At 46.0% G+C, this 14,546-nt stretch overlaps 1 protein-coding gene and 1 pseudogene across 1 annotated transcript; one reads left to right on the top strand and one right to left on the bottom strand.

Moving 5' to 3' along the window:
- Positions 1-2,648: 2,648 nt before the first annotated feature.
- LOC124696179 (CASP-like protein 2U2) lies at positions 2,649-6,504 on the top strand. Its single transcript, XM_047228942.1, has 3 exons — positions 2,649-2,890; positions 4,604-4,736; positions 6,057-6,504. Exons 1-3 carry the CDS (start codon positions 2,649-2,651, stop codon positions 6,297-6,299), a joined length of 618 nt encoding a protein of 205 aa, XP_047084898.1. The 3' UTR covers positions 6,300-6,504.
- A 2,162-nt stretch (positions 6,505-8,666) lies between these two features.
- LOC124694868 lies at positions 8,667-11,659 on the bottom strand (annotated as a pseudogene).
- Positions 11,660-14,546: the final 2,887 nt, after the last annotated feature.

The raw sequence follows: 14,546 nt of genomic DNA on the forward strand, positions 1-14,546 counted from the left end.
CGCCCGCCGCGGCGCGGCATTGCCGCAACCGCCGCCGGCTGCCGCTCGAGCCCAAGCCCGAGTCCTCGGAGGAGGACCCGGACCTCCGCGCCGCCCTCATCGTCTCGGCGGCGGAGGAGGAGGCGAAATGGCCGCAACTCCATGCGGCCATTCGCACCTCCGAAATGGAGGAGGCGGCGCGGCGGGAGGTGGAGGACGCGGAGGGCCGGGAGCTCTACGCCCGGGCCCTCCGGGCGCGACGGGAGGAGGAGGAGGAGGAGACGGCGCGGCGGGAGGAGGCCGGGCGCCGCGCCGCCGAGCAGCGGCGCCGCCGGGAGGAGAGGTGCCGCCGGCCCGGAGGAGTCGGCGCCGGGAGGCCGGGCGGCGCCGGCCGGCAGGAGAGGCAGCGGCGCCTCCGGGCGGCGCGGGTGGCTCCGGACCCCCACTCGCCGTGGGAGGAGGCCACGTGGTCTCCACTGGCCGGAGTCCCGGCGCGGTCGAGCCACAACGGTGCCTCGCCGCCCGGGGACCTCGACGACGTCGCCGACGACGCCCACGGGGGCTAGGCGGCGCACCGGCGGCCACCGCGCCGCCGACCAAACCCTAGAGAGTTTTTATTTTACTGTTTATATTTTAGTTTAAATTTAAAAGCCCATATAGGGGCTTCTTTTGTTAGTTTTATTTGCCCAAAATAGGGCTATGTACTAAATTTGCCCAAAATAGGGCATATGTTTAATCAAATATCGTTTAAATTTGCCCTTTTAAATTTGTTTTCGTGTTTCTCCAATTTGCGATGCGTCCGCGCGTTGGGCGCAGCGCGCGACCCAAACGGACACGCGGACGCGGGCCGCTGTCCGCGTGTCCGGGCGGCGACCCAAACGGCCCAAAACGGACGGCCCAGCGCGTCCGTTTGGGTCGCGCGGTTGGAGATGCCCTCAATTCCTTGAGATCCAACGTACGGTGCATGTCCTTTACACAGCCTACAAAGTAGCACTCCTGGCTAACACTAGCGTAATGGTGGTACAAAACACTAGTTCACACACTTGAAGATCGGCACCATTCTAAGCTCTATATGGTTTGCCTCCTCTCCGAGTTGCTGAAATGTTCTTATTAGATGATACTACTGAAGATGTTGCAGCAATGTTAGCTAAAAGATAAGAAGCTAATCATATCTTCAAAGAAATTTGCAACAAGCAAAAGAAAGAATGATTCACTACACCAGCCGAAACGGACCTAAAAGGGAACTTCAAATTGGAGATAGGATCTAAAGGTACACCCATATATACATTCCTCTCTAAGAATCCAGAGATGCATTTAAAATTGTATGGCCCATTTAGAGTATTGGAAAAAAAATTAGCACTACATAAAAGTTACTCTTACTTGAAGGATGCCTTCTACATCCAACATTCCACAGGGAAAATATTTGACCAGTGGACATTCCAACACCAACTCTGCCCCTCATTGATGCTAATGGAACTAATCAGAGAGACCCAAAGAAAGTGTTGGACATGAAACGGATTGCTAGGAAGAAAAAGGACATCCTTCCTCCTTTGTCGTCCACCTAGGAGGATTCAAATTTCATGAAAAATATACTCCCATGACTCTTCCAGCCTTGCGGACAAGTCTGATACTAAGGAGGGAGAACCGTCAGGATCCTTGTTCAATACCTAAAGAAATGTTAATTAAATTTGATCTTCTGTTAACAGAACCTCTACTTGTGTTGTTGGTTTGAACTCATATCGTCGATCATCAATCTAATGACCCCCATCCTCACTTACTGCTTCACGCCAGGAGACGTTGCAGCTCCTTCTCGGTCGTCCATCCAACGGCTCAGATTACGCCAACCGTCGTTGTTGCAAACCGTAGCTCAGATCATCCCGTGGAAGTACAGTAATGGAGTGTCGCAAACTCTGAAATTTACTGAATATTACTTGTGAGGTCTAGTAAGTTGTAAGAGCAAACCCTAGCTCAGATCATCCCTATGTAAGTAGACTAATCGAGTGTCGTAAACTGTAAATTTCTGAATTCGGTCTTTGTTTTGTTGGTGCACAGGGAATCCATGTGCATGGACTGATCGAGGACAGGCCGGAGTTCTCCGAACATACGTTCATAGTAAATCGGGACTGCCTCTCCTCTCCTATTAAGTTTAGGTTTTTAAAAAATCAACAAAAATATGCACGTAACACGTACATACATGCATGCAAAATTTTAGTTCATATTTTTCTGATTTTATCTAATATTTATTTCGATTTTACTGGTCATGTGGGATAGGAGTACCCTGCCCAAAACAAAAAAAATCGCGTTTGGAGTTCTCCTCCTTTTCAAGAAGAACTTCTAGCGCTGATTTGCCACAGTAAAAGATAGAAACACAAAATTGTACTATATATTATCTCCATAAACTGAATAAGTGAATAAACACGTTTGATCCCAGCCATTAAATCCACATCCGGACGGCCCTCCAACGGTGCCCGGTTGGTGGAGTGCGCCTAGCCAAGACGCTGCACATTTACTTTACGATCCTCTGCATCTTCGTCTCTGCCCGTTTTTAAATACCTCCGCTCCCCGTCCCGTAGCGTACACATCAACTCTGCTCTCGCTCTGCTTCATCAGTCATCAGTAGCCAGTCGTGAACAGCAGCAGGAGGAATCAGAAACTCTCTTTAGCTAGCCATGAGCCAGGGAGGCCGAGACGACGGGGTGAGCCCCGGCAACGTCCCGGTGTGCTACTACGGCGCGGGTGGGCGCGTGTCGGCCTCCATGGAGCGGCGGGTGCGCGCCGCCGAGGTGTTCCTGCGGTGGGCCGCCTGCGGGCTCGCCGTGCTCGCCGCCGCCCTGCTCGGCGCCGACCGCCAGTCACGCACCTTCTTCTCCATCCACAAGGTCGCCCGGTACACCGACATGCAGTCCCTCGTGTAAGCCCACCTGCCCTTCCTCTCCACCAAACACACCTCGTCTTGATCTCATGCCGTCTCTGTTAGTAGCAATAGTAAATCCAGCGGCTCTCTTTACGAAATTCCCCCTCTTGGGTAGTCAGAGATCATGGGTTCACTGAAGTTGTGTAGCAGCAAGAAGATCATTTTTCTGTAGAGTGAAGCAGCAAGCTTCTGAATTTCTTTTCCTTTTCACACGAAGTAGCCACTGGTACGGAGGTTCACACTGTAGGGTAATGCTCCAGCGATGCTGTGTCGCGGAATCATTAGTATCCACTGGTCACCGATGGGATCGAGCCCATATTTTCAAGATTCTCGTTACCAGTTTTCACATATCGAGCATGTACCTTGCCTTCGGTTGTTCAGTAGCCACCGCCCACTACCCAGTGCCAGTAGCTCGGTCAATCTCCTAGTACCACTTCCTTTCAAAGCTACGCTGGCTCAGTTATAGTAAAATCTTCTTCCCCTGAAACTTCTCTTTCAATAGAAATCTTCCTTAATTCGGCACACGGATGATCAGGTTAGCCACCACATCAACTGTTCAAACGCACTGTGCACGCGCGCACGAGCGAACCAACTAAACTATCGGCCGGCACACATCCAAGTGAACTAACCGTGAGGACGATGGCTGGCTGGGGACGGTAGAGAGATCGATTAATGGCAGGAGAGAAGAACAACTACCACTACCACCAAGAGACGTCCGTCCGTTCGTCGCAGACAAGGGAAACAGCCGCTTAAAGACGGAGACGATGGCACGGTTGAGCTATTATATTTCCCTGTCGGAGCCAACGGCCCAACGCTCATATGAGCCGGTGCCACCGCACAGAGCTGCGTGGCCGCACTTGGCCGTGGAACTCCATTAATGGTACTGGCCTTGTCCTTGATGGCATCTCTCGCAGTCGCAGGGGGAAAGAAAGAAGGCCAATTTCTTTCTTGGCCAAGTGAAACGGGTGAGAGAACGTACGGCAAGTGTTCAGGCTCCAATCCATCGGTGCTTTCACTCTGCTGAGCACTCGCAGGCTAGCAGCTCGCACCTACCACGTGGTTCCTGCTCGACCGATACAGTGTCGAATGGTTACTTCGACCATTCATGGCCATGCGTAAATGCCTGAACCTACCCCTCGTCTACCGGCAAGAACGATTCAGGCACGTCTAGGGTTTTACTACATCTAAATACAAGATTTTACCGAGTTTTTCAAAGCGCTGTTCTTTGTTGGCCTAACTTATGAGTAGAATTTGTGCGAAAATGCGTAGTAGTATATACAGTGCTCCATGATCAGTGATTCAGGATGTTTGGCACCCATCAGTAGACAGTATTTAAGCCATCAGATTTGTGTGTTTGTATTGGCAAACTTGGTATCTTCATCTTATCATGTCCATATTTTTAACACCTACAAACTATAGCTAGCTCTAGCTAGCAGGACCATCTTCATACTGGACCAATGCATGGAGTCACGTAATGTGCAAGTACGTAGTACAAACCACAGAAAGGCTAATCAAGGCCACCAAGTCGTAACATGTCGTAGTAGTAGTAATTTTGTAGGCGAACATGAAAGTACTGCTTGTTATTACAAGTAGTGTGTCTTCGGGAAGAGCCCCCTAAACAGCTGGTGTTTTTCCCCTGGAAGTACGAAGAATCAGCTATCACAGGGACAGAGCGCACGGCTAAATTAAGGTCACTTGTCTTTGATGCAGGATTTTGGTGATAGCGAGTGGAATGGTTGCTTGTTACAGCCTGCTACAAGGTGCGAGGTGCCTGGTGAGCGTTGTGAGAGGTGGCATCCTTCTCAGCAGGCCCTTGGCATGGGCTATCTTCTCCTGTGATCAGGCAAGTAGCTGCTGTCACCGTCAGCTTTTCTTGTCATTTGTATGATTCCGTTAGCATAATGCATGTTTGTCTCGTTGTTTTGTCACTGTCAATGGGTGACTTAATTTCCAGCTATAATGAGCACTTGCTATGTTGCTCTTGATTCTTGAAACTGAACAGATTTTTTCTACTGTTGAAGGAATTAAACAATTATTCATTGAAGTGCAACCTAAACCAAAGTTTCAAACAGAAATAACGAGATGATAGTCTTCGTAGGAAACCCTTTTAATAAACAACCCAAACGCTTCCCCAATCAAGAGCCCTAGTGGCACATGTTGGTAGTAGTTGTAGTTATTTCTACAAGAGAATAGTACCAGTAGTGTATGACCAAAGTCATGCACTTGCCAGATGTGTTAACTGCACAAATTACTGATACAAGGACTATGTAGTTTCTTTTGCTCTACAGATAGAGAAAATCCAATTAGAAAACTTTCTATCCATACCGACCTTTCCAGAGAAAAAAAAAGGAGACTATGCTTGAATTTCGCACTTATAGCATAATATGGGGCACTTCCATCTCTGACTGTAGAAAACTTACTGTCCATACTGACATTTCCATCTCTGACCCTAGAAATTATAGATTGGGCTATCGTCCGGTCACATGCCCGTCTAGCTGCTGCAGTGCTGCTGGTATGTGGTATCTAAACATGGCCGAACAGCAGACCATGTATCACAATCAACGCATAGCTATATCTTGGTATGTTCCACGATAATTGGCAAAACCATTATGAGGAAAAACACAGCTAATTCAGACTTAACTATTAGCGGCTGGCCCAGCATTCCGGTCCATATGCCAACCCAGAGCGGTGATGCATTTTCAGTGACCCTATGTATGCCATACTAGAGATCTTGCATGTTGCCAAATTGACAAGTGAATGATCTCTCACGGTCAAATATCAACATGTGCATTTGCTGCCTGAATTCAGCAAGCACCCGGGATGAACAGGGCATACTGGTATTAGGTGAGATCAGAAGTTCAGAACCATCAAAACACCCCCACCCACATGGTGGTGGTATGAATGCGAAGCCCTGAGTTGTTGATCTCCCACAACACATCAATGTTCATCTGGAGGAAGCCGTGTTTACTTTGCTACTACTGGCTTCTAAGAGTTCGACACGATAGCTTATAGTACTAGTACTGAACTGACACATATAAAATAATTTGCTGGCCGATCTTGACCTTTTGAGTACCTTGAAACTAAGTTCTTCCTGCTATCTTTGAGACTTCCTCAACTGTGAGTGACTGGTTTGTAAAAGTGAAAAATGTCGATGCATGTGCAGGTTATGGCGTACATCATAATCGGAGCGGTGGCGGTGGCGATGGAGGCGGCGCTGATAGGCAAGTATGGGCAAGCGGAGTTCCAGTGGATGAAGACGTGCCACCTGTACCAGCGGTTCTGCACGCAGGCGGGGGGAGCCGTCGCCTGCGCCATCGCCGCCAGCGCCAACATGGTCGGGATCTCCCTCCTCTCCGCCTTCAACCTCTTCCGCCTCTACGGCCATGGCAAAGGCGGCAGCAAATGATCCAGGCCTTGGCCAGGCTGCTTTTAGGGTTTATCACCGTCCCAAATCAAGGAAGAGAACCGAACCGTACGTAGCTTGCCCTTTTCCGGTTTTAGTTTGTTGGCGTTGACATGTTTGTCAGTGTTTAGCCTTAAAAAGCCTCTGGGACACGAGACTGGTTTCTCTGTATATGATGTGAAGTGATCGTTAAAGGTGTTTGTAGTAATATGTGCGTAATAAAAGAGCCGGGCAGCGATGTACGAGTGCTGCTGCAGTGCATGCGGCATGCCAGTCAACTGCTTTGGTAGGCAGGAGGCGAAAGTACCTCTGCAGTTTTTGTTTTTGAAACTTGTAAACTGGAAGTGAAAAAATACATTTAGAAATTACACCGGAGGTCCAACTACTTGTACTACGGTGGGCGCAAACCAGTCCAACTACTTGAAAATTGGTGTCGGGTGATTCTAAAACTTGATAGTCTGTGCTAATCAGTCCGAATTGGAACACAAGACTGTTACTCTGTGCTAATAAGTTCGAATTGGAGCACAAGACTGTTACTTTGTGCTAATCAGTCAATGCGGAAAATTAGCCAAGGAACCCCTCGGAAACAGAAGTTGCTGGTGTGGACGATGTCGCCGCCGTAGAAACCACGGGAATGTCGCCTGAGCCCCGCCTTCATCGTTGGGATGAAGAGCCACCGCATTATGGCAAAGCCCCTTTCCCCTCTCCATGGATCTTAATTAATTCCTAGTGCTTTTGGTGAGGTTTAGCTAGGGTTCTTCTGTAGGGATGATCAAAGTCGCTTCGGTTGATTTTCTGGCTTAAGCGGCGCTTGATTGGTTCATCTAATCGCTTATGTGTACGAGGAAGTGGTAAAAAGATTTGATTTTTTCAATCTAGTCGGTTAGAGCATCTCCACCGGTGACCCTCAAATACTAGCCGGCAGCACACATGCCGGCTACGTATTGGGACCGCCGGCAGCAAACCCCGGCTAAAATGTTTAGACTCTCCACACCGGTCAACCTAGCATGTGCCGGCAACACATGGCAGAAGAGAGAGAGTGTAGGTGGGAAATTAAAAAGAAGAGAGAGTGATAGGTGGGGGAGAGAGAGGCTGATGTGTGGGCCGGCGGGAATCTTCCTAGGTGGAGTTTTCCTGCTTGTGATGCCGGTGCCCCCAATAGCTTCCTTTCGCACAGGGATCGGTTGTGGCTCACCGGCTATTCTATTGGGCTCGTGATGACGTGGATTTTTATTGGGACCGCCGGTGTGAGCAGTTTCTCTCTCTAGACTCCCCAAACTGCTGCCGGCGATGATTTGGGGCTCCGCGGTGGAGATGCTCTTATGCTTGGGTTGTTCAGTGCTCGGATGTGATGAAAGTTGCTCAAATGAGGTATGCTTTGGTTGATCATGATACAATGGCATCCTGTTTTGACCTGAATGAAATGGCCAAGTTAGTTCACTATATATGTCCTATTTTGTAGTTCAAATTAATTGTTTGCCATGAAACTTTGTCAAGTAAGGTTACTTTTTATTCAACGTCGCAAAACTGTTAGTATTGTTGCATATTTGTACACTGTAGGTGATGATGAATATATGCTATTAGTGGAGATTGAGCACTTTATGGAATAGGTGAAAACTTGTCAAATATTAGTGCAACTGTTGACAAATTTGATAGTTCTAGTTGTGATACTTGGTCAATATTATGGATAGAAGATATGTTGAAGCAACTAGGATATGAGAAGTATAATAGATTGCATGTGCACAACGCTTCCTGTCCTTCGGAGAAATCACACGAATCTAGTAGCCTTCATATGCAATATTGACCAAGTGCTCACTTACTCATTGGTTTGTCTATCTGAACTGTCCCTGTCAGTTTTGCTGCATCTAGGCCGGATAGACTAATTAAAATCAAAAGGGTTAAAGCTTATCTGTTTCCATGTGTTGGAACAATCTGCAACGGGCGTCCTGGTGGCAAATTGTCAAGGCCATTACCAAGTGTTCTACAGTAGATGCCTCCAGCTGTATGTGCGAAAAGAAATGGACAAAGCAGATGTTAGTTTAAGAGAGATATGAACTGGGATCGATCTCTTCTTCCAGTCCAAATGAAATGGACAAAGTAAGTGTTAGTTTAAGACAGACATGAAATGAGATCACTCTTTACTTTCGGTGGAATGATCAGGTCAGCTCCAAGAATGAGTATAGTTCAGGAATACCCAACTGAGAGATAATGAAGCTCTGCCCTGCTCAGTTTTTTTTTACTTGGTAAGAAAAGGATTGAAAGCAGTGAACGAAACAAGCATTATATCATGGTTCGAGTTTACTTACAATACCTTGTCCCTACCAACAACCAGAGCTCGGCTATAAATTTAGGTCTATGGGTAACTCCTACTCATGGTTGCTGGTGAACATCTGGGACATTAGGACAGAGACAAAATGATAGAAATACACCACCCCCGTCCGTTCGGCATGACATGTAGCGATTATCTTTGGAGGCATTCTTCTTCCTTCGCTTCTCCATAAGCATCAAGCTTTCCATCTCCTGTAAATGGACAGCATGAACTGAAGCGTAAGGCCAGAGATGTCCATAAGTGTGGAAAATTAGCAGTCACATGAACCCTGAGTGCGTTACCTTGAGCTCATTGTACTTATCCATCAACTTCCTTCGACGAATTTCAGCTGGACAACAAACGAAAATGGGTGTAATGGGATTTAGGAACAAACATTTCTTCAGATAACATGGCCGTCGCTGCTTCCCTCTCTTTCTTAATGTGTCCACGCAGAATTTCTGATTGAACGTTTTTCTGAGGATTAGACCTCAACTGCTGATCCTGAAGATAAACACATATACCGTCAACCAGCGAACAAAAATAGGAAGACTGATAACATTGCTCAATACAAGGAACCCAGCCCTGAAATAACCACACACTGTATATTTGGTCTAAAAAAATAAACATGTAACAAAAAAAAAGATTAACCAAGCATTTCTCAGTGTATATCCTAACATTATATCGAATTGGATTGACCATGTGATTATCGGATAAGTGTCTATTTCTGATTGTACAATGCATGAATGCATCATTTCCACCTGGCATCGTCAGAAAATGAGACTTGCTCATCCTTCTTGAGTTTGCGTAAAATAAAAAATCACTCTGACTTGACAAATAAGTCTAAATCATGAACATAGAGTGTCGTGATTGCATAGTTGCAATTATGCTTTACAAGGATGCTGAAGTCAAATGCCTGACTGTCAAACATTGAAATATTTACATATAAATTCGTACATATTTTTTTGTTATAATAATGGTTGCACAATGACCTATCTAGATATTCAAAAGTTTCACCGCAAATTACAACAAAATATCAATAAGAAAAATGTCAAAACCTTTTACGAAAATTCAACTTGTCAACAAGTATAAAAATCTTGCAATCCAGGTAATCTGACTCTTCGCTTTTTAAATGGCATTAGGGTCCTTCAAATTCTTAATTGACTTTCGGAGTTTCTGGAGAGACACATTAAGACAGTGTAAGATACAAATTTAATTCTGTAAAAAAGAACCTCTACGATGACTCATGAGACGGCAGTGGACAGACAGAGGTATAGAATATACCTCTTTTTCTGCGGGGAGTTCCTGATCAGATAAGAAATTGTATATTTTCCTGAAACTGCAAGCAAACGAAATTGACCAAAGTGTCAAACACACTAAACTCGAAAATGATACCTAAACCACTTCATACAGATTACAAAACCATAGAGGAGACCTTAAAAGTCATGGAAATGGATATGATTGAAAATAATCAGCTACGCAAGAAACCCTGATATTTGCCCACCTTATTTTGCAGGATTCAAACAGAACATGTTAAGACTAAAAGGGATAGAACCCTGCACTTCGAAACGGTAGAAAGCAAAGCATGTTGGGCAACGAACGATTTGACTCTTACAACTTATAGGAAAAGGAGAAATCTTGTAAATAGAACAAACTTCAAAAGATAGTAATCATAGTATACGGTACAGTACAGTCACTGCCGAGCTACAGTAAATTGCACCCAACAGTGCAGTAAACCAACAGCCTGAACTTAAGCATAACATAGTTGAGATAGGGAAAGGGAGGTGGCATTTTGGCACACGCGTGCATATGCACCCATTATAGAAAATAATAAAAAACAATTTTAGAAATGTCAAAAAAAATCTGACATAAAATTTTTCTTATACATTGTGACATCCTATGTTCGTTCACAAGTTTTCGTGGAAAAATAACATTTTGTGTGGTGTGTACAAAAAAGACAAAAAAATGTCCTGTACGTAGTCGTGTTACAGCATTAAAATTTGTCTTTTTTACAGGAGCCACAGAAAAATGTTTTTTTCTTTTGAAAACTTGTATACCAACATAAAATGTCTAGATGTACATGTAAAAATTTAGTTTAGAATTTTTTAATACTTTGAAATGTGGATTCACATAATGGGAGCATATGCTCCTATGAGCCAAAGTGCATTTCCCTAGGGAAAGTTCATATGTTAACTTATTTTTAGTTTACAGTGACATTTAAAATCTAAGTATATCAACAAAAAAATTGAAAATAGATTAATAGCTAAAGACAATTCTTGGAGAATACATAGCTAAAGACAAATTTAAGGTTGTCTTTGCTCCATGTTCCTGGATTACTTTCAAAAAAATAGTTAGTTGGATTAAGCAACAAGGAAGGACCCCAGTATATTGAATTCCACCAATACGCCAGAGATTCAAGCAAAAAACGGGTACAGAAATCAAATTGATCGCAATATCAATGTATTCACGTGAATTTTTCAACAATATTTCTCAAGCTATTATCCAGGACAATAGCATATGTAATTGAAGCAGCATGACACCTCCAATGCCAATGTGTGGTTTAACACCCAGGGTAATAAGGCATAGAGCATGCATGCTACATATGTACAGGTTCATGTGAAGATAATAAGAATGACAGCTGAACTCAGAAAGGCTAAAACTGAACTGGAAGGTGTGCGCGCACTCTACTTCACCACTACCATATACTACTAATCCAATCGAATCAAACTCTGCTCCCCGCGGCAACACGCTACGTCTAAACTGAACTGCACAAGCAACCAACTAACCTTCTTGGGAACCTGGATCACCTCCCTAAGCTTCGGCGGCCGCACATTCGTGCTCATCTCCATGGGCCTGTTCGAAACCAAAAGAACACATCAGAACGAGAAATTCGCCCCCCTAAATTTGCTAAATCCTAAACACCAAATAGGAACCAGCACGGCGTCGAACCGAACCTCTTCCTGCTCCCCTGCGAGCCTTCTTCTGCGCAGCCGCGGCAGTAGCAACCCCTCGCGGCGCGAGCGACCCGTGGTTGCTGTTCAGGTAAACGCGAGGGCATGGGCTTTACCTGCTCGTCTTTCGCGCTGCGCCTGCTGGAAGTCGATTTCGCGGCCGCGGTGGCTGATGCGGCCTCTAATGGCGGCGGGCGGCGGCAAGTCTCAGTGTTCAGATTTCTTTTGCGTTCAGGTTGGCCAATACAACCTGAGCACGATTGGGCCGGCCCGGTAAAACCCTAGCCCGACCGCGAGTACCCAAACTAAATAGGAAAATGCTTGGGTTCGGTCGACCGAACGAGCTAAAAGATCGGTTGTTCCCCATGAGCGAAAGTTTCCAGTGGGCCCAGCACACCACTACCAACCTTATCTTCTTCCCCGAGCGAATTTCATCCGCAAGGCCCTCTACTCTTCTCCTCGCATACTCCCCTGGTGAGGCCGGCCTACTTCTCCTCGGCGAGGCCGCCCTGCTACTTCTCCGGCGAGGCCGCCTTGCTTCTTCCGCGACGGCCGTGCTCCTTCCCCAGCGAGGCCGCCTGTTACTCCCCCAGCTAGGCCGACCTACTTCTCCCGGGGCGAGGCTGCCATGCTCCTCCCCCGGCGAGGCCTCCATGTTACTCCCCCGGCGAGGCTGACCTGCTTCTCCCCTGGCGAGGCCGCCATGCTCCTCCGTCGGCGAGGCGGCCCTACGTCTCCCTAGGCGAGTCCGCCTTGCTCCTCGCCGGCAAGGCCAGGTGGGCTCTTCCCATCTCTTGAAGCTGCAAGAGGCTCCGCTCCTACATGGCGACGGCGTGAGGTGAGGGGCCTCAAGGCGCCGCTGTTCTTCAAGCCGCCACAGTAGATGTCACAGTTAATTTTTGTTAAAATTGTACTTGCTTTTTGTTGGATTTGTTGCTAATTTTTATTGGGAATGACTTTGATTAAGATCAAGCACATGAATTGATGATTAGTTAATTTAATTTGATGTGATAGTTCACGATTATTGTTGTAAATTACTCCGTGATTTGTTGTCAAGATTTTTTATCATGTGAATTAATGTAGTTAAATATTTTTGTAAACATCAATTTTTTTGTTAATTTTGCTAATGACTATTGTTGTAAATATAGCAATGATTTGTTGTAAATATATTTTTGGCTACAGGAAACTATTAGTGTTGGAATTGTTGCTTTTTGTTGAAATGGTTATAATTATTATTGTAACATTCAACATTTTTGTTGTGTTTATTGCTAATTATTGTACAAAATATTAGAGCTTTGATGTAAATATATTTTTCAGCACGGATAATTGTTAGTGCTAAAATTGTTGATTTTTATTGTAATCATTTGTAAATACTGTTGTAAATATCCAACTTTTTTGTTGGATTAGTATTTGTGAACCTCGGGAATAGCATACGGTGGACTCCACTCAAATGCCAAACACATGCGACCCGGCTCTAGCGGCCGGAAGCGACATGCATGCTTACGACACGGCTCGAGCATGCGCGGTAGGGTAGCAGAAAGCAACCCACACGAGGAAAGAGGAAGTGATTGTTGACCACACGATCATGATCAGACGGTGCCAAAAGCAACCGATTTACGTGCTCCGCGTCGGCCGACCGACGGCCAGCGCTGGCCAATGCTTGGGTTCGGTCGACCGAACGAGCTAAAAGATCGGTTGTTCCCCATGAGCGAAAGTTTCCAGTGGGCCCAGCACACCACTACCAACCTTATCTTCTTCCCCCGACGAATTTCATCCGCAAGGCCCTCTCTCTTCTCCTCCGCATACTCCCCTGGTGAGGCCGGCCTACTTCTCCTCGGCGAGGCCGCCACTGCTACTTCTCCGGCGAGGCCGCCTTGCTTCTTCCGCGACGGCCGTGCTCCTTCCCCGGCGAGGCCGCCTGTTACTCCCCGCCTAGGCCGACCTACTTCTCCCGGGCGAGGCTGCCATGCTCCTCCCCGGCGAGGCCTCCATGTTACTCCCCGGCGAGGCCGACCCGCTTCTCCCCGGCGAGGCCGCCATGCTCCTCCGTCGGCGAGGCGGCCCTACGTCTCCCTAGGCGAGTCCGCCTTGCTCCTCGCCGGCAAGGCCGGCTGGGCTCTTCCCATCTCTTGAAGCTGCAAGAGGCTCCGCTCCTACATGGCGACGGCGTGAGGTGAGGGGCCTCAAGGCGCCGCTGTTCTTCAAGCCGCCACAGTAGATGTCACAGTTAATTTTTGTTAAAATTGTACTTGCTTTTTGTTGGATTTGTTGCTAATTTTTATTGGGAATGACTTTGATTAAGATCAAGCACATGAATTGATGATTAGTTAATTTAATTTGATGTGATAGTTACTGATTATTGTTGTAAATTACTCCGTGATTTGTTGTCAAGATTTTTTATCATGTGAATTAATGTAGTTAAATATTTTTGTAAACATCAATTTTTTTGTTAATTTTGCTAATGACTATTGTTGTAAATATAGCAATGATTTGTTGTAAATATATTTTTGGCTACAGGAAACTATTAGTGTTGGAATTGTTGCTTTTTGTTGAAATGGTTATAATTATTATTGTAACATTCAACATTTTTGTTGTGTTTATTGCTAATTATTGTACAAAATATTAGAGCTTTGATGTAAATATATTTTTCAGCACGGATAATTGTTAGTGCTAAAATTGTTGATTTTTATTGTAATCATTTGTAAATACTGTTGTAAATATCCAACTTTTTTGTTGGATTAGTATTTGTGAACCTCGGGAATAGCATACGGTGGACTCCACTCAAATGCCAAACACATGCGACCCGGCTCTAGCGGCCGGAAAGCGACATGCATGCTTACCTGACACAGCTCAGCATGCAGCAGTAGGGTAGCAGAAAGCAACCCACACGAGGAAAGAGGAAGTGATTGTTGACCACACGATCATGATCAGACGGTGCCAAAAGCAACCGATTTACGTGCTCCGCGTCGGCCGACCGACGGCCAGCGCTGGCCA

The sequence above is a fragment of the Lolium rigidum genome, chromosome 3 (assembly GCF_022539505.1).
Source record: "Lolium rigidum isolate FL_2022 chromosome 3, APGP_CSIRO_Lrig_0.1, whole genome shotgun sequence".
NCBI classification, from domain to species: Eukaryota; Viridiplantae; Streptophyta; class Magnoliopsida; order Poales; family Poaceae; genus Lolium; species Lolium rigidum.